The sequence below is a fragment of the Passer montanus genome, unplaced genomic scaffold (genome assembly GCF_014805655.1).
Source record: "Passer montanus isolate IOZ18808 unplaced genomic scaffold, ASM1480565v1 scaffold69, whole genome shotgun sequence".
Lineage (NCBI taxonomy): Eukaryota > Metazoa > Chordata > Aves > Passeriformes > Passeridae > Passer > Passer montanus.
This window is the reverse complement of record NW_024372036.1, coordinates 1,281,758-1,307,078: the sequence shown is the minus strand read 5'-3', so window position 1 is coordinate 1,307,078 and position 25,321 is coordinate 1,281,758. Positions and strand designations below refer to the sequence as shown.

Here is a 25,321-nt window from a genome sequence, read left to right as displayed (position 1 = left end):
TGTTCCACTAATGACCTCCAGGAATCCCTTTTTGACCTAAATTATTATTTGATTCTATGAATTGTTTTGAATTCCACTGAATTGCTCTGAAACATGAAACAAGGTAGATACATGCTCAGCAAAATGGCAACGTGCTCTGTAAAATTAGCCAGCAGGTTTTTGGTCCTTCCTGGGTAGGAGCTATGTTATTTAACACCCTTACTTCCTCAATATCAGGTGAACTCATCTGTTTACAGTTGCATAACATCATTAAAGTTTCAGCTTCTGAAACTTTAAATACAAAGAGATGATAAACTAAATATTTAAGAGAACCTGGGATTAGATTCCTCTGACCTTCGCAAACTCCTTTGAGTAATTTATATAAATGAACCTACTTATTATTCATACAACTAAAATGCATGAAGAAAAATGTAAATCCAGGACTACTCCTGTTTTTTGTAGCTGAGATCAGATCTAGTTTGTCCATTAGGCTCATAGCCAGTGCTCCATCACACTGCCAAGGACACTGTAGGGCCTGAACTGCTTCTGATTGAGTCAAATTTTTTTTTTCTGGTCATTTGGGAGGGAGCACTGACTGGACTTTTGTTCTGGCCAGATCCTGGTGTAAATGTCAGAGCTCTTTGTGCTTCAGGGCACTTGAGGTGCACAGGGACAAACCAACTATCCAAGAATGCATTAAACCTCACTGTGCTTTTTTCCTAGTCCCAGGTAACCAGTGCAGCTATTTTTAATTTCTGTGCAGCAGCAAGTGTTAAACAAGCTCCACGTGCCCTCACTTGCATTTTAAAGAAGGACATCAGTAGGAAAAAGCTGTAGGAGCAGCACAGTGCCAGATGTGCAGCCTGGGAGGTTGGAGTTGGGGGATCCCACAGTTCTCACCCTCCTTCAGTGCCATCCATGGAAGACTTTCATCTTTTGGGAGAAAGGTTTCTGTGTCAGCCCTTAGGGCTGTAGCCACAATGACAAAAAAATAGGTTTGGGATCTTTTTTTTCCCTCACCTGAGTAGAAAGTTAAAGGAGAGGGAGGGGGAGGGAGTGGGAGATGCTCTGGCAGGGCACAAATCAGCATGGTCAGTTATGTCCTGAAATTACCTCAGGGGAAACTTCCCTTTAGTGGTCTGCAGAAAGATCCCCAAGAGCTCAGACCTTCCAACCTCACCTTCTGATGGTGCTTTGGAAATACCACCATGGAAAACTCAGAATAAAGTGGCACCACGGTGAGCCAGGACAGAGAACCACTTCCCTTTTGTGGACGTGAATCTATTTTAGAGTTGTGCTGACCTTTGCAAGAACCTTCACTTAATAAAACCTCAAATAAAGAGACTGGCTCAGAGAGAGCTCTTTCTAGCAAGGGTACAAGGTGGGCAAGGGCCTCAGAAAAGTCATCAACCATTAAGCTGAAATGTCACCATAAGCCCCTAGGAAATAGCTAAATGAGGTGTTATTATTGGTAACACAGACATTGCAGAAGAAAGATGAAGGAAAGGGAACTAAGCATTTATTTCTGTTAAAAGTGAGGGGTCATCCTTTTCCATCAGTCAGCAGGGAGTTGCTTTTATTTCCACCTCCATTTTATCATTTTTAACATAAAAAAAATTACAAAGGCTATAATTAAAAAATATTCAGCCAAATTAGCTGCACCTATTCATCATCTTAGGTTTTTAGATGCTGAACAGGATCTTTATTTTATTTTTTTTTTTTGGTAGCATACTTTATGTCTCCTTTCCTTTCCATGCCTCACACTCCTCTCAGCAAACCAACCATGGCTAAAAGGAGAGATTTAACTCAGTGGGACAGAACAAACTGTGCTAAAGTGCCTGGTTTTGGGTCTCTGACTATGCCCAGAGCTAAATGGGTATTTCTAAAAGGCAGCCCAATGTGTCTCAGTCTGTTGTTGCACTTCACAGCTCAGAAATTAAAAAGTGCTGAGCTCACCTTTCCCTTGAGTGGCTCAGTTTCTGAATGTTGAGTAAATACCTTTACCTTGCTAAGTGGAAGAGATTCTACTCTGTGAATAAATTGAATGTAGAAAATAAACCTAGATAGGGCCTCTTCAAGTATCAAGCTCATTTCATGCTTCCTACCTCCAGCCCATGTTGTATGTAACATTAATTCTAACTGGCTCTGTTCAAAAATCAGGCATGCAAGGGAGAAAAGGCCCCAGCAGCTGAGGCTGAGAACTGCCAAACTTCACTTATCAGTCCATAAATATATTTTAAAGAAGGGATTTAGCAATAGTGACAACTCCTGCTGTTCACTGGCCTTCTTATGTGTGAGTCCTTACGCTGAAAAGGGTTTTCCCTCTCCAGCAAAATGCACTGTCCTGATCCATGCCCTATCCCTGCCCATCCTGCACAGTAGAGGCATTTTTGTGCCCTCTGAGAAAATGAGGAATCCCAACATGCATTTTCATGAGGGAAGAGCAGAGATGAAGTGAGTTCATACTTGTTTCCTCTTTTGGCAGCCACTAACTATGCATCACTTGACCTGATGACTTTAGCTTCCTTTTACTGGAATATGTTATGTGTAATTACTGTCAACACAGCAATAAAAAGGTTTCTGGATGAAGTGGAAAGAAAGGGTTTGGATGTCTCAACTTGATTATTCTTTTTCCTGTAAAAAGTCTGGCAAATTTTGGGACTGCTACGACACAAAGATCAGAGGTTGTTTTGGGGGCTGTGCTCTGTCTAAAAGATGAAAGACAAATAGGAGAGAAGCTCTTCTGAACCTCAGCTTTTTGCTGGTTTTCAGAGACCAAGAAAAATAATAATCCAGCAGCTCCCCCAGTCCTAGCAGCACTGCTGGGTGGTGCTTGGTGGATGGAGTCTCCTTTTTGGCCAAACCAGTTCTCTGCAGCTCGGGTAGGAGAAAAGGATGGGATCCCTAAGATCCTCCCAGAGGTTAATACTGATAGGAATGTTACCTCAGCCCTTTTGAAGCTGGGAGCCTTCTAAATCCATTATCTGAACAAGGATTTAGGGAAGAGACTCCCTGAGAATTTGCCCTTAACCTCCCCAAACTCACTGAAGTAAAGTAAGGGAACAAATCTACTTAAAACTTCCTTATCTCTCCACATCACAAGTTATAATTGTGGATCTTCTAAATCACATTAATTCCTTTGCCTGTACAGAGATTGAAAATTGTTAACTGGTAATTATGATGTCTTTTTACCTTCTAATTAAGAGGGGAACTGCCACAGGTAAGCGCCAGGTAACATCTGAATGCTCCACATCTTCACATCCTCTGCAGAGCTGAGCCAGTCAAGGACTCAAACCCCAGAACATTCTTCAGGCTTTCAAAAGTTTAGGGAGCTTGGCTTAAACTGAGAATGGCTTTCTTTACAAGTCTGTCCAAGTTAAGGACACAGCTCTGAATTAAATCCGTCAAAACTCTTTGGCCAGACAGAAGAATTGACACATATATTTGGGTGATTGGTTTTGGGGCTGTATTTTTTTAGGATGGAAAATGACTCACACTCTACAGTAAGTCATGTCTTGTAACTCTCCTGAGAAAAGATTCAATTTTTCAAATTATATTTGATATCTTTGTGACAACGACAGCGATAAGATTTTGTTGGAGCCATTGACTCATTCCTCTTGCATGGGAACAAAGGTTAGCTTGTAACAAAGGCCCTCAGGCCCAGATCTTTAAAGGGATTTTGTTGATTAACTACCCACAGCCATTAGCTTCTTAATTAAAAGGTAAGAAGGCATACTAATGGGAGTTCAGCTGTGGAAACTGTCTCTTTAGATTTTTTCTTGGGCAAATTAGCTGATGAATCTGAGATGACCAGCCATCCATCATCCAGCATCTGAGGTATGCTTGTTAAATCTATTGCTACCAAAGCCTATAATCACAGCATGTTCTCTGTGATTAGAGATCCTCTCCTGCTTTCTAGGATTCAAAAGCATACATCTTTCTGAAACAAAAGCCTTCCATTTGAAATCAACATCCTTAATTTCACCTTCAACACCAACTTTTTTTCCCCCAGGAAGTTTGTGCGAAATTGTTCCTTCTCTTTAAAAATTCATAGTGTAAGACCAGCAAGAGGCAGAGGTTTCACTTCACTGTACCAATTTCAAATGCTGGGAAACTTCAGTTTTTGCAGTCACAGTCAAAATTCAAATATATTCTACCAAGCAGAGCAGTTCTGCTCTGATGGAATTTGGAATGCTGTTCAAGGCACAGCCGTATTTTCATTTTGATCTTTTTGGATTTGATTTGATGTGAATCAAATTTTGACTGAAAAATACAGCAGCCTGAGGAGAGATCTTCCCCTACACTCTGTGGTACCTCCTGAAAGGAGTTTGGTGCCAGGTGAGGGTCAGGCTCTGCTCCCAGGTGACAAGTGACAGGATAACAGGAACTGGCCTCAGGCTGTGCCAGGGGAGGCTCAGGTTGCACATCAGGAGGATTTTCTTCTGGAAAGGGTGGTCAGACCCTGGAAGGGGCTGCCCAGGGAGGTCTGGACTCCCCATCCCTGGAGGTGTCCAAGGAAGGCCTGGACATGGCACTCAGTGCTCTGGGCTGGGTGACAAGATGGGCATTGGGCACAGCTGGGACTTGATGGTCTTGGAGGTCTTTTCCAGCTGAAGGATTCTGTGATTCTGTCTCTTCTGGAGCAACTCTGTGCTTGTGATCAAACAACTTCACTTTCACCTTCAGTGGTGGGATCGAAAGCAAAGCAAGACTGTGCAGTTGTGTGTTGCTGTCAGTGACAAACACTGGGCACACAATCTGCTCTCTCCTGGTACAAATACAGCACCAGAGGGGCACCTCTCCTCTGAGGAAAGGATGAGAAAGTTGGGGCTGTTCAGCCTGAAGAGAAGACTTTAGAGCTCCTTCCTGGAGGCTCCAAGAGAGCTGGAGAGGGATTTTTCACATGTACTGACAGGACAAGGGGGAATGGATGCAAACTGACAGGGGGCAGGGATGGATGGAATATCGGGAAGAAATTCTTCCCTGTGAGGGTGGTGAGGTCCAGGCACAGGTTGCCCAAGAGGTTGTGGACTCCCCACCCCTGGAACTGAAAACTCTTTGGGCCTCTGATCTAGTGGAAGATTCCCTGCCCATGGCAGGGTTTGGAACAAGGTGATCTTTAAGGTCCTTCCAACCCAAATCGTTCCAGCACTTTGACACACAGTTCTCCAATTACGGATTGCACAGTCTGGCAGAGAAGAGCCATCTTCAGTCCCCTTAAACAGGTGAAGCTCCTTGAAAGCCTGAGAGCCTTTCTGTTCCAACACCCAGCTCAGATTCTTGTCTCTTCTCTCTGCTGAATTTTTCAGGTAAGTGGGAGTAAAAGGCAGTAAAATTGCAGTCATATGCCAGCAGACAAGATTGAACACACACTGAGTGCAGACTTGATGAATAAGAAGGTGGTATTTTAATAGTCAATTTTCAGAATATAATGGCTCTTGAAAATAGATTGCTTAGAATATTTTCTGTACTTAGAAGTGCTACTACTTAGCTGTGCACTTAAGTAAAAGCAGAACTTTGGGACACCTTTGAATTGAGGGATTGCCATGGGTTAGAAAGGCTGACAGGGAAAGGGGTACCTCAAAACTAAAACACGGTGCCATCAGACAGCAGAAATGGCAGGGTATAAATAAAACAACTACTGGAGTTACCTTTATTGTAAAAACCTTTTGAAAAGCTCAGGTTGCTGCTGCATTCCCAGAACTTGGGATTTGTCTATTTAAGATGGTTAGAGCCACGATTTGGAGGCATCTGTGTTTGTGAATTGAAGAGTAATTAAGTTCAGCAGGGCTGCACTGAGAAGTAGGAGAGGCACAGAGCATTTCAGCCCAAAATTCATATCTGGATTGCTCTGGCTGGCTCCAGAAATTTTCTGCAGTTATGACATGCAAAGCTGGGAGGCAGGGAACAAGATTTAGAGGGAGAGAGAGAGAACAGCTGCATCTCTGCAGGTCAAAGGCTTTCCCTGGGAGAGGGGAGCTCTGTGCTCACTCAGGAACCTGAGGGCAGATAATGCACCTTTTACTGCGTCTGCACGCCACAAAATGTGCAAGTTGGCCTCAGAGCAGAGTCGCTGCTTGGAGGGCACTGTCACACCTCAGCATTGTCCCCTGGAAGAGGCACCAGGCTGGGTGCTGTGTTTCCAGAGTGCCACCTCCCCGACACAGCTCAGCGTGCCCTCCGGGGTGCCTCTCTTGAAACTGTGACCTCCTCCAAACAGAGCAGAAAATAAGAATTTTGTGTGTTCTCCTGCAGCATTTAGTGCAAAGAGCTTTCTCTACTAACCTGCTTCTCGGGGCACGCAGCCTGAATTATCACCAGGAGATTTTCTGCTTGGATTTGACACATTTATTTTGAGGGTAAAGGGTGAGACCGATGTGATTCCCCTCAGAGTCAAAGGGACCTGAACAGATTTCCTCTCAGTGGTTTGTGTCCCTTCCCATGAGACTGGGAGCCCTTTGATCAGCAATACCCTGTTAATAATTGATGTTAGCATTGTGCCTTGTATCCATAAGCTGACAGACCAGTGGCACTCCTGTCAGAGCAGGAATACTAATGCAATACACCCACAGCTGCTCTTCGCTGGAAAACGGTGTCACATGAAGCACAGCTTCTTCAGGGGCTGAACTTCATCTTCTTTATTCTGGGTCCCCACTAAAGGGCAGCTCCTGAAGCTGCTCATGCAGTGAACTCTTACCATGTTTGTTGCTTGCTTGGGCCACTCACACCAAAAACTGGGAAAATTCATGTTAATTTTAAAAAATGCCAGATGCTGGTGGAGGTCCTGGGAATAGTGGTATAATGAAAGAGGAAAAAAAATGTGTTCAGTACCTCAGATTTCCTGTTTTGTTTCCAGAAAGGGTAAATTTTCTTTTCTCCTCCTTTTCTGGCCAACACACTTGTAGAAGCCCTTATTATTTTTCACATCCCTTGCCAAATTCAGCTCCAATTCTGCTTCAGCTGTCCTGATCCCATCCCTACATATTTGGCCAGCATCCCTAAAATATTCCCAGGATACACACCCCTGGTTCCACTGCCTGTGGAGCCTCCTCATCCTCAGGTGAAGGAGCCCAGCCCCTCCTGCCTCTCCAGCTCCAAGGGAAAAATGGGATTTCTCATCAAATTTATTTCCCTGCCTCTATAAATACTGGTCCAGAAGACAAATGTTGGCGAAGAGATGAGGCTGCTGCAAGGTAGTCCCTGGAAGTGGGAGAGCTTGTCAAGCTTTTTGGGCTCTCCAACATAATAGTTTAACTTTTTTTATTGATTTGAGAAAAAAAATTTGAGGGAGTTAAGTGCATTCCCAGAGCTAATTGAACCTATATATCTTCACAGATACGTGAGTCAGAGCATCTGAGCGTGCATTGCCAAATATAGCGATTGTGCTCCATCAAAAGACGGATGCTGGAGCACAACAGCACACATCCCAAAGCCTTGCTTTAATTAACCATTCAGAGAAATGATAGAAAGGGCCGTTTTCCGTGTATCTGTGGAAGAAGTGCTGTATATTTTAACAGGAATGGCAGCAAGACTGATGAGACAGAGAGGAAAGGCAGGGGGGAGCAGAGCAGCGATTCTCCGCCTGGTTTATAGGATCGCAGGACATTAAAGGGGTTAGGAGAGGATCTTAAAGATCAGCTCGCCCCAAGCCCTCTGCCGTGGGACACCTTCCACCATTCCAGGCTGGCTTCGAGCACTGCCAGGCTTGAGGCATCCACAACCTCCCAGGCAAGCCTGTTCCAGTGCCTCACCGTAAAAAAAACAAATAAACAAACAAACAAAAAAAACCCCCCAAAACGTTCCTCATTTAATTTATTCATCCGCTCTGCCGCAATAATTCCCCATTGCCTCCAGCACACCTGGAGTGCGTCTCTCCCCTGTGGGGATGCCCTGAAGCCACCCCAGAGTGGCGCGCATGGTGCCGGACACTCGGGGAAGTGCGGGGGGAAGGGGAAGAAGAAGAAAAGGAGGAAAAGGAAGAAGAAAAGGAAGAAAAAAAGAGAGGAGTATGAGGAGGAGGAGGGCGCGGGCAGCGCTCCCGGCCGTGAAGGCTCCGAGGCGCCGCTAGGGGGCGCCGCGCGCTCTCGGGAAGCGGCGAGCGCGGCGATTGGGTGGGGCCCGCGCGCGCGCGGCGCTGATTGGCCGGCGCGGGCCGGGCCGGGCGCGCGGCGCCGCTTCTTAACGCGCGTCGCGGGGCGGCGGGAGCGCTGAGCGCCGGCGGGGCCGCTGCCGCTGTCACCGTGCCACTGCCGCGACATGAGCGAGGTGAGCCGGGCTGGGCGGGACAGCACGGGGCAGAACCGGGGGTCGCTGTCACCTCGGGGAGGGAGAGGCGCGTCCCGGGCTGGGAACGCTGCGGAGCTCCCGGTTTCCTTTTAAACGCGTCCCCGCAGGTGCGTGCCTTGCCTGCGGAGCGCAAGGCAAGGCGCGGGTTTTGCCCTCTGAAGGACCAGGCACGCCGGTGGAGAATCCTAATTAAAAATCCGCGATAATTATCTCGTACCTCCCTTATCCTTTCCGTAGGAAGGAGGGTTTGGTTAAGTTGTGGGAAAGTTGCCTGGTAGAGCTCATGGAAAAAGCCGCTCTGGTTTTGGTTGGGTGCTGCTGTAAACTTTGGAAGTAGCGTCCTGAGAAGGATTACAATCGAGGCGAAAAAATGTAAATAGTGCCAAACATGTGAGGATCACTTGTCCCCCTGTAAATAAATAAGCTGAAATTTTGCACTTGTGGGGTTTTTGCTTGTCTTTTTCTTTTTTTTTCTCTCTCTCTCTGCAGTGGAAAAGTTCAGGCCCTGTAAATAAATAAGCTGAAATTTTGCACTTGTGGGGTTTTTGCTTGCCTTTTTCTTTTTTTTTTTTCTCTCTCTCTGCAGTGGAAAAGTTCAGAGTAGAATTTTTTTTAGTTAAATGTATTGTTCGACTCCTTAGGCTGAGCTGAGAGCTCCCACATTCTCCATCTCATTCTCATTCTTTGGGAATCAGCAGCGGTACCTGTAACCCAGCACCTATTTTTGGAGGCTGTTTGTTACAAAACACCTGCTACTCCATTAACAAATGGGATTTTCCTTTTTTTAGAAGCAGAATTCAGAGTGACACGGGGTACGCTGTGACTCTTGGCTGTGCAGGTGTTACACTCAGCTGTGGTTTTCCACGAGGTGTAAAGCAGAGATGAAAAGCAGGAGCAGCCTGGTCTGTGGTGCAGGGATTTGTGAGGAGCTGCTCACATTTTGGCTTTCAGGTCATGCCAGGTGGGGAGAGCAGAGGAAATCCTCATCTCTGCTGCCTGCAGGGATCAGGGATCTCTTCATGAGAATCCTCTCCTCTGCTGCTGCTGCCTGTATTTCTGTCACCTGGCTGGAGTTCATGTTGGTTTGGGGCTTTTTTATTTATTTATTTATTTTCTTTTTTCAGCCACTGTGACTTTGCTGCCCAGGCTGGCTGAAGCGTGCTGTGAGATGCAGCAGCAATAAAATTTATTTAAAATTTATAATTTTGGGGGAAATCTTATGGAGAGGAGTGATGCTTGGGTGGTGCTGCTGTACCTGCTATAACTGCACGAGGCATTCTTGTCCCAGCTTTGTGCTGGGTTGCATTTGCTCAGTAATTACCTTTCATAATTTGAATTAGACTGATTGCCTTTTGGATTTGAAGAGACACAGTGAAGATAAAGATCCTCCCTGCTACCAGCACAGGGATTCTGTATTCCCAGTGCATTTGTTGGTGCCTGACAGAGCTGTGTTCCTGGCAAACCCCTGGAGCTGGGAGATGTTTCCTGGTGCAGAGCTGCATCCTGTGCCTGTGCTGAGCACTGCTCTGTGTCTTCAGTGCTGCTGTCATTCCCCTGACAAAATTGGGGAGTTAATCACTCCCAGCTCCAGTGAAGAAAATTCTCCTTGCTGTCAGCTCTTCCCCAAAAGGCAGAGGAGAGCAACTGCACCACCCCAAACCACCTCACTGCAAAAGATGGTTAAAAAATGAGGCAAAAAAACCCCCCTGAGCAGAAGGGAAGATCTTGAATAACTGCTGTTTGGGGGGATCTCAGTGGTTTTATCTTGCAATGCCACAATTGGAAGCTATTTTTATTTTTGGCTTAGTCTGCTACAAATATTAGTGGACAGGGTGATTGAAGGCTCTAATTGAGCCTCTTTTCAATAGATTATCCCACATACAGCAGTGTTGGGAGGGTGGGAAGGTGTTTTTTTCTTGCTTTGTTACCAGCTGCCTGGATTTGAGCAGCGCTGGAAATGCAGTCACAGACTTCTGGAAAGAGCTTTCATCTCCCTGAGTTATTTACTGACACTTTGCATGAATTCTCATTTTACTGCTTCAAGCAAAATTAACTTCTTTCCTGTTTATGGGCCGTGATTGGGGTGATTTATGAGTGTGCTGAGGGACTTCAACAGGTTGTGCAGAGCACCTGTGGCTGCTCCTGGATCCCTGGAAGTGCTCAAGGAGAGGTTGGATGTGGCTCTGAGCAACCTGGAATAGTGGGAGGTGTCCCTGCCCATGGCAAGGGGTGGAACCAGATCTTTAAAGTCCCTTCTAACCCAAACCATTCTGTGATCACCAATCTCCTGGAAGAAAAAGCTTAAAAGGAAGCAGTTATTCATCTGACTATAGCACTTTTCTATTTTCTAACAGCTATCTTATATTTTTTCAGGAAGGATAAGGACCTTTTCTGCAGGAAGACCATTACATTCCTTTCTCTGCAGTATTTGAAAATGTGTTTAATGAGTTCTTTCTGCTGGGCAGAAGTCTGGCCCTATAAGTAGTCAGTGGGAATGTGAGGTGTAAGAGCTGACCTAGTGGCTTTGCAAATTGTGATTTATGCTTCCTGCTGCCTGGTTTAGTGGCAGACATGTCCTTTAGCTGTATGGGAATTCCTTGGGAATGTCAGTGTACACTGAAATGCGTTTTTAGCTGTGAAAGTCTGTCCTCACATAACTGGGGAGCCTTTTCTGTAGGTCTGTGGCTGTTCTCTGTTTTTAATGAGCCTAGAGAGGAGAGCTGGGCTGAAAAGTATCAGCTGCTGTCAGTGAGCAGCCATGAGAGGCAGCCTGGCTTCCATTAAAGATCTCCAGTCACACAGGCTGAACTGGGGGAAGAGATCTTGGTTACTGTGCCCACAAACCAGTGCCAAACCTGTATTCACAGTCAGCACTTGTACCAGTGAGCCTCTAGACTCACATCTGGCATAAACTCGATTCACCTCAGGGAATCCTCTGGTCAGTCATTTAACTACCCTGACATGTTGCAGATGATGTTGGGTCGTGGTATTCCCCTGCCACGAGGCTTCACAAGAAGCATTCAATCACACAGACGTTTTTGTGATGTTCACTCCTGCCTTCTGTGTGGAATGTTCGTGGTTGTCATCAGGAATCAGCTCTGGGCTTAGGAAGGAGAGCACTTAATGTGGTGTTACAGCCCTGGGTGCTGCTCCAGTGGCTCAGGGATCACAGAATCACGCAATAATGAGGTTGGAAGAGACCTCCAAGATCATCAAGTCCAACCTATGTCCTAACACCTCAACTCAGAGTCTAGACTGTAGCACCAAGTGCCATGTGCAGCCTTTTTTTAAACACATCCAGAGATGGTGATTCTACCACCTCCCTGGGAAGAGCATTCCAGTACTTTATTATTCATTTGGTGAAAAACTTTTTCCTAATATCCAACCTGTACCTTTCCTGATGTAGCTGAGACTGTCCTCTGGTTCTGTCAGTGCTGCCTGGTGGAAGAGACCGACCCCACCTGTCTACAAATCCCCCACCTTCAGGGAGTTGTAGAGAGCAATAAGGTCACCTCTGAGCCTCCTCCAGGCTAAACACCCCCAGCTCCTTCAAACATTCCTCACAGTGCTTGTGTTCCAAGCCCCTCACCAGCCTTGTTGCCCTCCTCTGGACACGTTCCAGCATCTCAACATCCTTCCCAAACTGAGGGCCCCAGAGCTGGACACAGCACTCAAGATGTGATCTCACCAGTGCTGAGTACAGGGGAGGAATGACCTCCCTGCTCCTGCTGGCCACACCATTCCTCATGCAGGCCAGGATGCCATTGGCCTTCTTGGCCACCAAGGCACATTGCTGGCTCATGTTTGATGAGGAGTCTCCAGCAGAGATTGCCTCGGATGCATTTATTTCCTTTTGATTTTAAAGGGTCAGGGTGGTGTTGCTGGTGCAGGGGACAAGATCAGCTTCAATACATGTTATTTAGATGTGTGACTTTAGGAGAGCCATTCGGGAAATCACTTTTTGATTGCCTGAGGCACCTCTGATTGAAGAACATGCACTGAAGAGCCTTGTGCAACGTGAGTGAAGTGCAGCACTGATTGCCAGGGTGCTGATGTGCACCCCTTGAGGGGTGTGTACTTTGAGCCAGCAGCCCTTTATATTTGAGAATCAGCCTGGTTGCCAGACAGCAGCAAGAATATTCTGGCTTTCCTTTGGAAACAGGTGTCAAGCAAGCAGGCACATGAAATTCAGAGAGCTTTTAGTATCTGACTCTCTTAGTTGGGAAGGTGAAGAGTTGTAGACTTGATCTTTGTATAAATGCAGATTTTTTGGTCAGGCTTTGAAAGCAAAGGACACTAAATTTCTGCTTCTTTGAGCTACACCAGGCTCTTTCCTTTTGTCTTAGGTTGGCTTTAGAATCCTGCAGCCCTTGCTGTGGTGTGCCCACCTTCAGAAGGATCATGGAAGGTGTTTGTGTGTCCTGTGACTGGGAGGTGCAGGGTGTTCCTGGGGGCTGAGCTGTCCTGGTGGCTGTGCTCATGCAGCTCTGCTCTGCAGCCTGCAGAGCTGAATCTTTCCTTTGGAGCTCCACCCTCACTAGGAGGTGTCCAAGCAAAGATGCAGGCTGACATGGGATAACCCTGGGGTCAAAGATGCTCTTCTGAAAAAGGAGCTTCACCAGTGCCTGAGGTGTGTCTGTAACACACCCATGGCAAGGCAGCCTCTGCTTTCCAACAAGTGATACCCCATGGTTTGGGCATGTCCCACAGCAGGCAGGCTAGGAGAGAATGTCCTTTTCTTGAGGGAGACCCTGAAACATGTCCCTGTCCCTCTGGACAGGTGTGTTGAGCAGGAGACTCTTGGAGAAGGACAGGCAATGTGTGAAATGTTAGGTGTAAGTGGAGGTTTTTGGCTGGAACTGTGTCTGCTTCAGGTGGTTAAAGATAAAACTGCGGTTCTCTCTGCATTGTTCTTCTAAATTTCCTTGAAACCTTTCCATTGAAATGGTATTTAGCATCTTGGAACCACATGAATACAAGGGAGGGTTATACACCCATAATCCTGATTATGGCACTAAATCAGAGAACTGCATTTTGTAAGGGAAGAACACACCATATTTGTGTAGAGGAGCTCCTGTTCTCTGCTCTGGTGTTTCCAGTCCTGGTGGATGTCTTGGAGGAGCCCTTCTGGTTGCATTTTTCAGATATTGCCACAATTGTTAATGATTTTCCTTATACCCACAGTAGGTACAAAAACTGTGCAGCTCTAAAAACCCCAGCAAGAACATGGCAGAGAGGAGGAGGAAATTCTGCAGCTGTTACAGGATGGGGGTGGGATCGATAAGCACATGAACATCAGTTTTTAATTTTAACTCACATCTATTTATTAGCTGAGTGGTAAATTGCAGCTCAAAAGAGGAGGAAGAAGGGAGAACAATAAGTTTTACATCTGTCACTTTGCCTACTCTTTCCATCAGTGTGGTTTCAGTGGGATCAAGCATCTTCTAAAATAGCACTTAGAAGTGATGTTGGAAATTGATCTTAATTTGATGACACTGGCAGAAGCTCACGGGTTTTCTTGCCATGTATAGAATGCCAACAGATTCAGGCAACACACTAAAAAAGGACATTTAGATTTAATAGTGTGCTTTGATATCATGTTTCCTTGTAAAAGAGTAACTTATTCCAACCTTCATGCTGCAGGACTTGACAGTACAATATAATTTCAGGTTGCAGAGGAATATTAGTTTCCAGTCCAATCCCTACATTTGTAATGAATTGGCAAGCTTATAGGAGTCATCATCCAACAGTTATTACATTATCTAGATCATGCTAGTGATGAAATGTGGTGTAAAGTAGCAGTTAACTTCAGCACGAATGGCATTTCCATTAAAGATTTCTGGTTTTTTTTGTTGTAGTGTTTTGGTTTTTTTTTTTTTTTTAAGTTGAATAAAATATTTGATTTCCAAACTGCCATTTGCTCTTGTCTGTCTCAGTTTTTTGTAGGAATGCCTTGGAAAATGTGTTTGCATGTTTTGCCTCTAACTCGGCTATGGAAGAGCTTGTAACAGAGTGGGAAAAACACTGGGTCTGTCAATCCTGAGACACCCCACTGGCTGAAGAGGATGGGGGAAAGCAATTCCTTCCTTCAGCCTCTCACTTGGCAACAGAACCTTAAATTCCCTGAGCCATGTGCCACGTTCTCTGCAAGGCACAGGATCATCTCATGAAGATAAACATGCATTCCCCTCTTTCTAAACAAACATCTTCTGTTTCTTCAGTTGTTTGGGTACTGGGTTTCTAAATTTAAAAAAAAGGGTAGATACCTATAAACTAGATCAAATAATAAATAATCCTTTTTAACTTTGTCTTCTAATTTTAATTCAGAAAACCAATCTCTAGTTCTCTTATAAAACAGAGGTGGGAGACAGACTATAAACATTAGTCTTGTTAGGAAAATAAATGGCAAGCAACTGCAAAATAAATTGGTTGTGAAACATTATAAATGGCAGGATTTGGGGTCACAGTTTATCCCACTCTCCATGTCTGCTTCCTCTAAGTCTACTTAGAGGTAAATTGGGCAAGTGTCACACAGAGCTGGTCTTTGGCTGGTGCTGTCTCACCTCATCAGTTCATACCAAGAGGGATAAAGCCTTATTTATGCACTAACATGGAATTTGGAGGGAGAAGCACAAGTTTAGTCAGAGAAGAAATGAAAATTGTCTGCCTACATGACTTGAATATTAGTTACAGCTGAACTGTGTTTCCTCTTAAAGAAAAAAGTATTACTTTATGGACACTGAATGTTCTTGCATTCTCACCTTAGTCTGGAGTGCAGGAAACATGACCTTAACCAGTGGTGTAGCTGACACTGAGAGTGCTGTAACAGTAGACAGAATGATGTTAGAGAGCTCTTTTGTGAGAGATGAAAGTAAAAAACAAAAGGAAAAAGAAGAAAGTAAAAAAACTTGCAAAATCTGGTGTCCTTCTGTCTGACCTTGGAGACCAGAGATCCCTGGGCTCAGACAAGGAGCTGTGAGAAGGGTGGCACCAGGTAGGAGGCATCAGATCTTGGAAACACAGACTCTAGCTCTGATAAAAAGCTTAGAGGTGTGCATTTAATATCTTTAACATTGAGTCTGAGTGTCCAAATGTCTCACAGAAAGGTCTGAGCTGCTTTGTCACCAGCCTTACTGGTGTTTCTTGGCTGGAAGTTGGATTCTTGGTGGGTTCTGGGGCCACAGCTACTGAATGGTGCCAGCAGAAGTGGAAATCTGTAGCAGTAGAACCAGAGAAACCTCAAATGTGATTAATTTATGGCGGTTTAAACTTGGAAGGAGTGAGCAGGGCTGTGGAGGTTCATGTTGGATCACTGCACAACAGGAGTCTCCTAAAAGGGAGAGATCCCTTTGGGGATCCTGGCTGGCTGCACCCACTGGTGTGGATGGATTTGTAGGGATTTCAGGTGCCCCTTTTCTGGCAATGGTGGAGCCCAGTTCAGAAATGCCCAAGCCAGGGCTGACCCTGGAAATGGGACAGATCCATGTCCTGCTAAATCAGCTTGACAAGAGTTCACAGGCTGTTCTGGAGTGAATCAGGGGGTGGAAAAAATCTTCAGAAAACTTGGGGTCTGCACATCTTCAAAATCCCTGGGCAGAGCGTTGGGGAGCTGACAGCACCCACTGCTAATAGCTGGGGATGGTTTTGCACCTCCATGTGTCCACTGTGACCAGCAAAAAAGCCTGGTTACCCAGCAGGTACCATGATCCCAACAGCCTTTTCCCAAAGTGCAAGTGTGTAACAGCAGATGAAGCAAAAATTAATAGAACTGAGGACATAAGTGATTTCTTCAGGATTTTGAGGATATTAGGCCTTTTCCTAGTGATGCTCAGGACATGAAGACCAGTGGTTTGTGAGGATGGTTTCCACAAACATCATAGCATTTTCCCATGAAATGTTTGCCTCCCCAGGCAGTAGGTTGAGGGTGGTTTGCCAGGTGAGTATCAGGGTGCAATGCCTAGATAAATATGAAAACACATTTTAAAAGGCTAAAGTCCAAGTTTAGGTGAGAGGTATAGAGGCAGAAAAATAACCCTTATAAAAATCACAAGTGTGTTCTCCATTTGAATTTTAGTGATTATCATTCTCTAGCCTTAATGTTCCAAGAAATGGGGTTCTTTTTTCTCTTGGGGATCTTTCTTCCTCTTTTTCCCTTAGAGGAAAAAAGCTTTTCTTTGCAATAGCCAGCATTAAATTACTCTTGTATTAAAATACTGAATACTCTGCATGTTGACTGTAAAGCACATAATTTTAACATTAATGGAAATGCTCTGAATAATGACTTTTATTTGAACTTTTTACTGTAGTGTTCCAGGAGGAAATCTGAACGACATGGAAATCTGTTTCTTGGAATTCCCAAAGAGTACTTATAAAATGTGAGGTCAAGGGAGGCAGAAGATAAACTGCCAGAAATTAGAAGCATTAAGTTGATGGGAAGGAAGGAGGAGGAAGGATGGCTGGGCAGGCAGATGACATGAGGGGGAAAATGAGCCATGTGGCTTCATGGCTGCTTCACACTTATCACTGCTGCAGTCAGAGCTGACAGATACACACCCCTGGAAGAGAGCAAACATATTGTTGGCTTGGCACATTGGAGGGTGCATGTGCCAGCACACATGTGCTGCAGTTTAAGCAGGGCAGCCAAATGCCTAAGGCAGGCCAGCTTGATGCCAATTTTAATTTGCCAGTCAGACTTGGCTAGTTATCACTTCTTTCCTTCAGCATATTTTGCAAGCTACTGGAGAGCACTAACACCCAAAGAAAACTGAATGAACCTCTCAGGATAGATTGCAGGAGATACTCTCTTTCTCACAGGGCTTTTATTCTGAGTTTTTCTTTGTATTCCTTCCATGGATCAAAAGCTTTGTGCGCTTCCATGCTGGAACTGGACTTGGGGGATGGATCTGCAGGTGTGGGAACATGGGTAGCAAAGGTCCTACCTTAATATTGTGCATTGCAGAGAACCCAAATTGCAAATTACCTGAATTCTACCAATAGCTTTTGCAGTCATGTCATGTAAGTCTTTAATAGATGTTTTTGTCTGACTGCAGTGTGTCAGGCAGCACAGCTGGATCTAAATCTGCTTTCTGTATGGAACTTCCAAGGAACCTATTTTCTCTCTAGTCACAGGATGAGTATGGGAGACTATTAACAAAATGCATGACTTTTCTTGTAGGAGCACCTAAGGGCCGTTTTTAATGGCATTGCAGGATGTTTTGTCATGTTCATGTGAGAATGAGGTGTAAATGTTTTTTATTTTATTTCATATGCAAGGCACAAAGTGCAGAATGGAGCCTGGTTCATAATGTGACACTGAAGACAGAGGGAGTGAAAGAGGACTACATGGAGAAACTTGCAAGTTTGCATTGAATTTGAATTGGAAAACACAGTTTATAGAATCACATAATGGTTTGGGTTGGAAAGGACCTTGAAGATCTTTTCGTTCCAACCCTGCCATGGGCAGGAACATCTTTCATTGTCCCAGGTTGCTCCAAGCCCTGTCCTGCTTGGCCAGGACACTTCCAGGGATGGGGCATCCACAGATTCTCTGGCCAACCAGTGCCAGGGATGGATTTAGCTGTAGGGCAGGTAATTAGCTGTAGGGCAGGTAGCCTGGTCTGTCTCTGCTGGGACCAGGGAACCTGGAAACTCTTACAGCTTTTCTGTGAAAATTGCTTTCTTATCTTCTCTGCTGCTGTTAGCAATGAAATGGATTGCAGCAACAATTTCCCCAAGCAGCTGCAGGGTCCTCAGAGTTTCTGATTTGTGGAAAACCCAATTTTCTGTCCATCTCTTGGACAGAGGCCGTGACCTGACTTATCTTCTGCTTGTTACATACGAGCTTATTTGATCTCTGTCCCTGATTCGTGGCCATTGAGGTGACCTTGTGCCTCACCCTGCCCATTTTCCTTTCACTGTGGCAGGGTTGTTTCCAATCCCTTGGCTGTGGTTTTTCCTCCCAGTGCCAAGAGCTCTGCTCTGAACCACATCCCCTCCTTAACAAAGCGTCTCCTCTAAAGCTTTCAGCGGGTCATTCCCGATCCAGGTTGGAGCAATGCTGGACAAATCCTCTGTTGAGCCATGCCCCAGGTGAAGGGCAGCTCCAGCAGCCCATCCTGGGTCGCCCTGGGAGCAATGTGCCCGTGGCACAGAGCCAGGGGTGCCAGCTTTGCATCATCCCCCTGGGCGAGGCTGGGCACACTCATGATCAGAGATTCCCTGGTGCTGGAATGACCCTGGAGAGGTTCCTGCCATCCCCCAGTCTCCTCTAAAGCTTTCAGCGGGTCATTCCCGATCCAGGTTGGAGCAATGCTGGACAAATCCTCTGTTGAGCCATGCCCCAGGTGAAGGGCAGCTCCAGCAGCCCATCCTGGATCGCCCTGGGAGCAATGTGCCCGTGGCACAGAGCCAGGGGTGCCAGCTTTGCATCATCCCCCTGGGCGAGGCTGGGCACACTCATGATCCAGAGATTCCCTGGTGCTGGAATGACCCTGGAGAGGTTCCTGCCATCCCAGCAGATGGCTGGGGGCTGCTCTGAGCCCCTCCCTGGGACCAGGCCAACTCCAGGGTGGGTGGAGCAGTGGAGTAAGTGATGCAGAAATGTCCCTGCCACTTGGTCTTGCTCTTGTCTTGAAAATCAAAGGCTTTGCCCGAGGCTGAAGGCAGAGAGTTCCTTTGCATGGTGGCTTGAAACTGCCATAATTAATATTTTTGGAAAATCCTGGCTGGCCCAGTTACTAGAGCAGTCTAACTGACTGTGGTAATACCTGTTTACCTCTGAAATATGTAGGGAAACAGCAGGGAAGTAAGAAACAGATTATTTTTTTCTTTTTAATTGTACGACTGGAAATAAAAACATGCCAACAGGAAAAAAAAACAAGCACCAGAATTTTTGCTGTCTGGAAAGAAGGAGCCTGTTTTATTAATGACAGCCAATATGATCAGAGATGAAGCAATTTGTCAGCGCCGATTTTTGCTGTGAATAATCCAAGCTGGCCCTTGAGGACAACCTCTAACTCAATTACAGCTGGGTTTAGAGCTCAGCAAATTGCATTACCCAAAACTTCAGAAGGACTCGGAAGAATAAAATATCAAGTAAATTTCTTGCTACAAAACCACTATCCATAATCAGTTATATTATGCCTAGGCAGAGACTCTGACCCCTTAATTGGCTTAGGACACTCTTCCTATCTGGATATGAAAGCATACCCAGGGTACTGTCATCCAAATGTTGTTTCCAAATCCCCAAGGTTCTCTTGTTCCTTATCAGGTGCCCTGCCTGTATTTCCTACACAGGGGACCAAGGCTGATAATTTAGGTTGCCCTGGTACAACTGTTTGTGGATCAGAGACATCAACTACATTGCTGAAATGATCAACAGAAAGAGTTGAAATATGTATTTCTTTTTTTAGCTGGATCATTGTAATGATTGTTTTCAACACAGCTCTGCTGAAGGGTTATTTTTAACTTGAATCATTTCAGTGCTCCTATTTTCTGTGTGACCTTGCAAACAATTGTTTCCAAAGAAATGAGGCCTTGGGGATGGGAAGGTGTGGCTGGATTGGGCTCTAATGGGAAGTAGGAGTTCTTGAGGCAGGTTTCCTGCCCAAAAATGCCCTTTTTGGGAATGTAATGCCAGGTCTGATGCTACCAATAGATAAGAAATAATAGGAGCAAAAAAAAGGGAGAAACCACCTTAAAAACCACAGTCAGTTTTTATTTATGCCATGTAGCTTAATAAATTTTTCTGTAATTGAAATATTCCTCTGGGGTCACCTTGGAAATGGATAAAGAGGAGGCCTCAGTGTAACTGGGATATGGGCTGTATCACCCATGTCCAAGTGAGAAATGAGGTCATTTTTTGGCAGCTGGTGGGAGAAGGTTTTTTTTGTGGTTGATTTTACTCTCTGTGCCCTTTGCTGAACAAAACCCAACACGCAATTCAGGGAAATTCCACAGTACCACATGGAGGTTCCAATTCCACTCCTAAAAGTAATTCTACTTTGTTGAAGGCAACTCCTTGTGCACATATGAGTTAGCCCTGTAAATAAACTATGCTGGATCAAATCTTCCATTTCCTCCAGGAAAAAAAAAAAAAGGGATTACTTCTCATGGCTGGCATGGTAATTAACAGGATTTGGGAAATACATTCTTGCAGCTGCTTTCGAAATTAACTTCAAAGATTCCATTAATCCCTGCCTCTGAAAAAAAAAACCATTAAAATTGTGATTACAATGTCTTTGGAGAAATAATGTTTTAATTCAAAATATGCTAATAACCTAAATATTAAGCAAGCTACTGTTTGTGCTAATTACGTTGATTACATTTGGTGTTGGTGTAAATATTCAGTTTACAGCATTATATGGAATCTGAATACAAAATCAGCAGGTTCTCACTGTGCTGATTTATAAATTACAGCCCAGCATCGGCAAAAGTGGGGCACAGCTAAAGTTCTTTTCTGTGCTATTAGAATATTTAAAACCAGCACTGTAAGTAGGTTCCTCTATCCCAGGCAGTGATTCCCTCAGCCCATTTTCATCAGATGCCTCCTAATTTATCCTGGGATCTGCCTCCAGCTCTGGGGACCAGCCCAGGGAGGAGCTGGAGCTGCTGCGGAGAGCCCAGAGGAGGCTCCAGGATGAGCAGAGGGCACTGGGTGGGATTTGAGGTCCCTTCCAACCCAAACCATTCCATGGTTCTAAGTGTGCTCAGCCCTGAAGGACCTCCTGCTGTCTGTGTACACTCTGAGCATTTACCTTAAGCCAGAAGTTCTATCTGGACAAAAATGAACAAATCATGCTTCCTGAACTAAAGCAAATGCCCTGTGATTAAGCACTCTGTGTGCATTTTGTGGAGCCATGTAAATAAAAACGTGTGTTCCACATGGGCAATGGCTGCACTGCAAACAACACCATTTGTAGTTATCAGAGACTTGTCATTTTGGACAGATAATACTGTGCTTTCCAGGATGACAGTGTGTATTCATGTGCATAACCATGTCCCTTCAGTGACTAAAAAAGTCCCAAAAAGCCACTGTCCCTCTGTCAGCTTGAAGCCACTGCAGTTAGAATCCCATCAGCTCATCTCAGCCCACCTGCGTAGTTTTAATTTATTAAAATAGCTGTAGGATAGCCTTAATAAAATCAGGGACAATCAGGAGCCCAGTCAAGTAGAAAACTGTCTGACCCATGAGGATAATTACAGGAGTTGTCAGAGTGCCAGGGATCATTTAGCTTTGACAGTCAGTATGGAAAGATGGATTTTGGTGCTCTTGCTCTGGCAACATTGTGCTGCCCTGGCAAAGCAAAACAGACAGAAAATTGGCTGTGGAAAACTTCCTTGGAGTAGAGAAGCATGCAGGGAGGAGGGGATATATAGGTGAGGAAGTATAATTTGATAAATAATTTTTCTTTCTGTCAGGCTGCTCAGGAAGTGTGGTCTGTGATCTCTCACAATGATGTGTAAGACAGAAATAACAGACACGTTACCAGATTTATCCACCATTCCAACAAAATCTTGGCTAGGTGTTCTGTACCTTCTGCAATTCCCTTAAATGTGGCCTTTGAAGGACACTTCCATCTCATAAATATTCAGTCCCACATCTATAAAAATGTGTGGAAGAGTGGAGGAACTTGTAAAAGGCTCAAGTAGACGAGTGAGGAAGGTTTATTTGTGCATGTCTTGTGCAATTTTTATGGCTTTATCCCAGCTCCTGTCGGGGGTTCTTCAGCTCTGGCTGCAGATGTTCTCTAGGTGACTGATGTGAGTGAACCTGTACGTCACAGAGTTGGTTTGGGATTTGCCATCTGTCTGTGCTGCAGACCAGTTTGGAGAAGAAATAATTAGGAGGAAATGAGTGAAATGATAGAAGTTGTGCCTGGCTCTCCAGCAGTGTGCTTTATCTCTCCCAGCTGTTCATTTCTGTGCTTTCTGATATATAATTCCAAAAAATACTTTTTAATGGTGCTAAAATTTCAGTCCCATTACTGGAATCCCTTGCAGCTTCAGCAATCAAAATCTTTTTTGTCACAGCACAATTTTCCCTGCTCTTAATTTTTATTTTTAAGCATTGTGATTTATTTGATCCATTTCTAAACCAAATTATTACTGTGTTGTGGCTAAGAGTAATGTTTTTCACACTTCAGGGTGTGAAATGCTGAGTGCCACAGTTTCAGTTTGGTATATGACGTTAGAAAGAGGTAATGACACAGAAATCTCCAGTAAAGGAGAATTTACCCTACATAATCATATTGAAATCCCAAATTCTGCAGTGTAGCCACTCAGGTCATACGATACTGCTTGCTTCTTGCCCCTACATAAATTTGGGATTTTCATTTAGATTCTGATTATCTCCTGATCATTCTGCTGTGACTGGGAAGCTCTCCTTGCCTGGAAAACACCACAAGTCTCTAAGCAGGTATTTTCAGTGACATTTTTATTTGCAGAAAGATTATGAACTCCATAAATCTTTGGTATGTATTTTTTCAGTACTTTTTTTCACATTAAAGCTGAAACAGCTGAGGGTTTGGGGTTTTTTTGTTTTAAATTAAAGCAGAATACTATTAAAAAAGTCCTTATGAAATAGTTCAGTTGGACTTGATTTATGTTTCTTAAAGAGAAATCTTTGTATGGAGAATGGGTGGTGATGCAGAGGGAAGGCTCGCTTGGCACAGTGCTGGCAAAGCCACAGCTTTTTTTATGTTGCTTAGCACCAATGTGTATTTCCTTTTGTCACACCTTAAGGTATCAAAACAAAGCTTAGGAAAAGCTTAGGACATGCACAAATTTCCCTGCTGTTCTTCTTGCCAGTACAGAACATCCTAAATAACTTTTTGTGTGTGTCACCCTGTCAGTCTACGCTGACTTTTTCTGCTGTCCACTTTACTGAGACTTTCCACCTGTTTCTACTATTTTAATTCCACTCTTGGATCTTTTTTTTCCATTCTTTTATGGAGAAACACATCCTGCTGAAAATCTGTAGCCACTGCTTTCCTGGGATTCAGCCCTCTGTACCTTGTTGACCCTGCACTGAGCTGAAGCATTGGCATGATGTTATTATCTGGAAGAGCCCATTTGTCAGAACGTTCTGGCACTTTCATGTCCCTGATCTTGGACTTTCTGTGGCTCACCATAAAACAAACAACCCTTCTGCCCCCAAAAATTCTCTAATCAACACCTGGCTGCAATCCCTTACACTGAGGTGCTAATTAAAAGCATCGCTGAAAAGGTCAGGCTATTTCAAGACAAGAACAGAATGTAAGATTAAAGGCAAAAATTAGGCTTGGGGGTGCAGCAGGGGCTAGAAGAATGAGTCAAAAAGCTGCTGCAGTAATTTAACATTCTTCTTGAAATGTCCTCGTGGCTGCAAGTTCACTTTTGACCTTAGTTTGCTCGCCTTGGGGACTAATTTAGTACAGATTTTCATACCACATTAAGTGGCCTCTGTGTGTAGCTCTGAGAGTTTAACAAGAAAGCAAACCTGTTCTTTTCTTACTGGGAATTTGAGCATATGGCAGAAGTCTTTTTAACTTCCTCTGCTGACAAATTGGGAGTCACTTTGATTTTTGGAGACATTTTTAATTATGTGTCTTTGGTGTTTTGTAAAACCACTGAGTTAAAAATTAATATAGCCCGAAGCAGTCATAAACTCTGTTTCCTCCTACGCAACATAGCAACAAAACTGTTTATCATGTTTTACTGTATAATCATTACAGGTCTGTACTCATGTTCATTTTAGCTCTGATGTTTCTTTGATGACTGGTGGAAAGTTTATTCAATGTTCCTGTCCTGGTGCTTACCTTAAAAGATGCTGTGGAATTCCAGAAGCAGTCTCTGAAGGAAGGGCTGCAAGTTCTAGGGGATGGGAATCCTCTCTGGAGAGGAAAGGCTGAGGGTGCTGGGGATGTTCAGCCTATCAGATCCCAGAAATTAATATTGCTTTTCTTGTATTTCACTGATTTTAATTTCATCTATTTTATCTATGGACAATATCTGCCATACCAGCATTTCATCCATTGCTTCTTGAAAATACCCCCAGTAACTCCTCCTCGTGTTTAGTCCCCTTTTGCTCTGAACCGCATAAAAAAAGCTCAGCTTTGTTGTGCAACCTGCAGTAGCATCATGAAAGGTGATGAAAGAAGAAAGAAACTCCAGCTGCTAATAATACCAACACCTTGAAAATGTTTTGAAAAGTAGGTCCACTGAATGTATTGAAATAAAAGACTAAAGGCTTTGCAGGAGGATGATCCCATTGTATCTGGCTTTTTCCTGGGTTTCAGTGCCTTGTTAATGAGCAGCTGATTCTGACTTTCAAATCCATCGCAGTCACTTGGAAGACAGCACAGGGCTTATAGATCAAAATACATCTATAACTAAAGGAAAAGCTCTCAGAAGCTGGCTTGGCAGATTTTCAGGTTTCTCTCTGTACAAGTCCAGTGGTCACCAATCAAACAAATGGCTGCAGAATATTGCAACTGATTTCAGACTTAAAGAAAAATACCGTGACCTCATGAATAGAAAAACCTTAATTTACCAAACCCAAGTTTTTATTCTTTTTCTTTGACAACATTCTGCTCTCCCCGAGGGGAAATCTCGAGACACGAAATAAATGTGTGAATCCATATTCCAGCACTCCATCATAAGCAGACTGAACCTGACAGGTATAGCCTAGGGAGGAAAGAGAAGCTTTCATAAAGCTTAAGGAGCACAGCCTGAAATGCTCAGGAAATAAGACAACTTGAAAAAGCACTTAAAAACATACAGGGGAAGAAAAAGGAATATAGGTATCTTTTTGTTGATAGGAAAAATAAAGTATTTTGTAAATGAACACTAGAATCTTCTTTAAAGTGCAGTTTAGAGTTGAAACATGGAATTATTAACCAGATTTTAAATAAAGGCACAAAGCAAAACTGGCTGTTGGGTGGATATATTGATTTCTGGCTGTTGGTAACTTAGGCTTTTGTCAAAGGTGTTTATCCCCTTAGAATCCCATTCTTTGTTATTGGCCAAGTTTTTGTCTTGGCTCGGAGGCTCCAGGGAAAAAACAAATGTATTTCCA

The 25,321-nt window shown here is 44.3% G+C and overlaps 1 protein-coding gene across 1 annotated transcript in view; it reads left to right on the top strand.

Moving 5' to 3' along the window:
* Nucleotides 1–8,158: 8,158 nt before the first annotated feature.
* Nucleotides 8,159–25,321, top strand: part of PCP4 (Purkinje cell protein 4) — a 48,593-nt gene continuing 31,430 nt past the window's right edge. Inside the window, exon 1 of the mRNA XM_039729488.1 lies at nucleotides 8,159–8,244. Within this exon, the coding sequence (XP_039585422.1) occupies nucleotides 8,236–8,244 (9 nt within the window). The 5' untranslated portion in view covers nucleotides 8,159–8,235. The remainder of the gene's footprint in view (nucleotides 8,245–25,321) is intronic.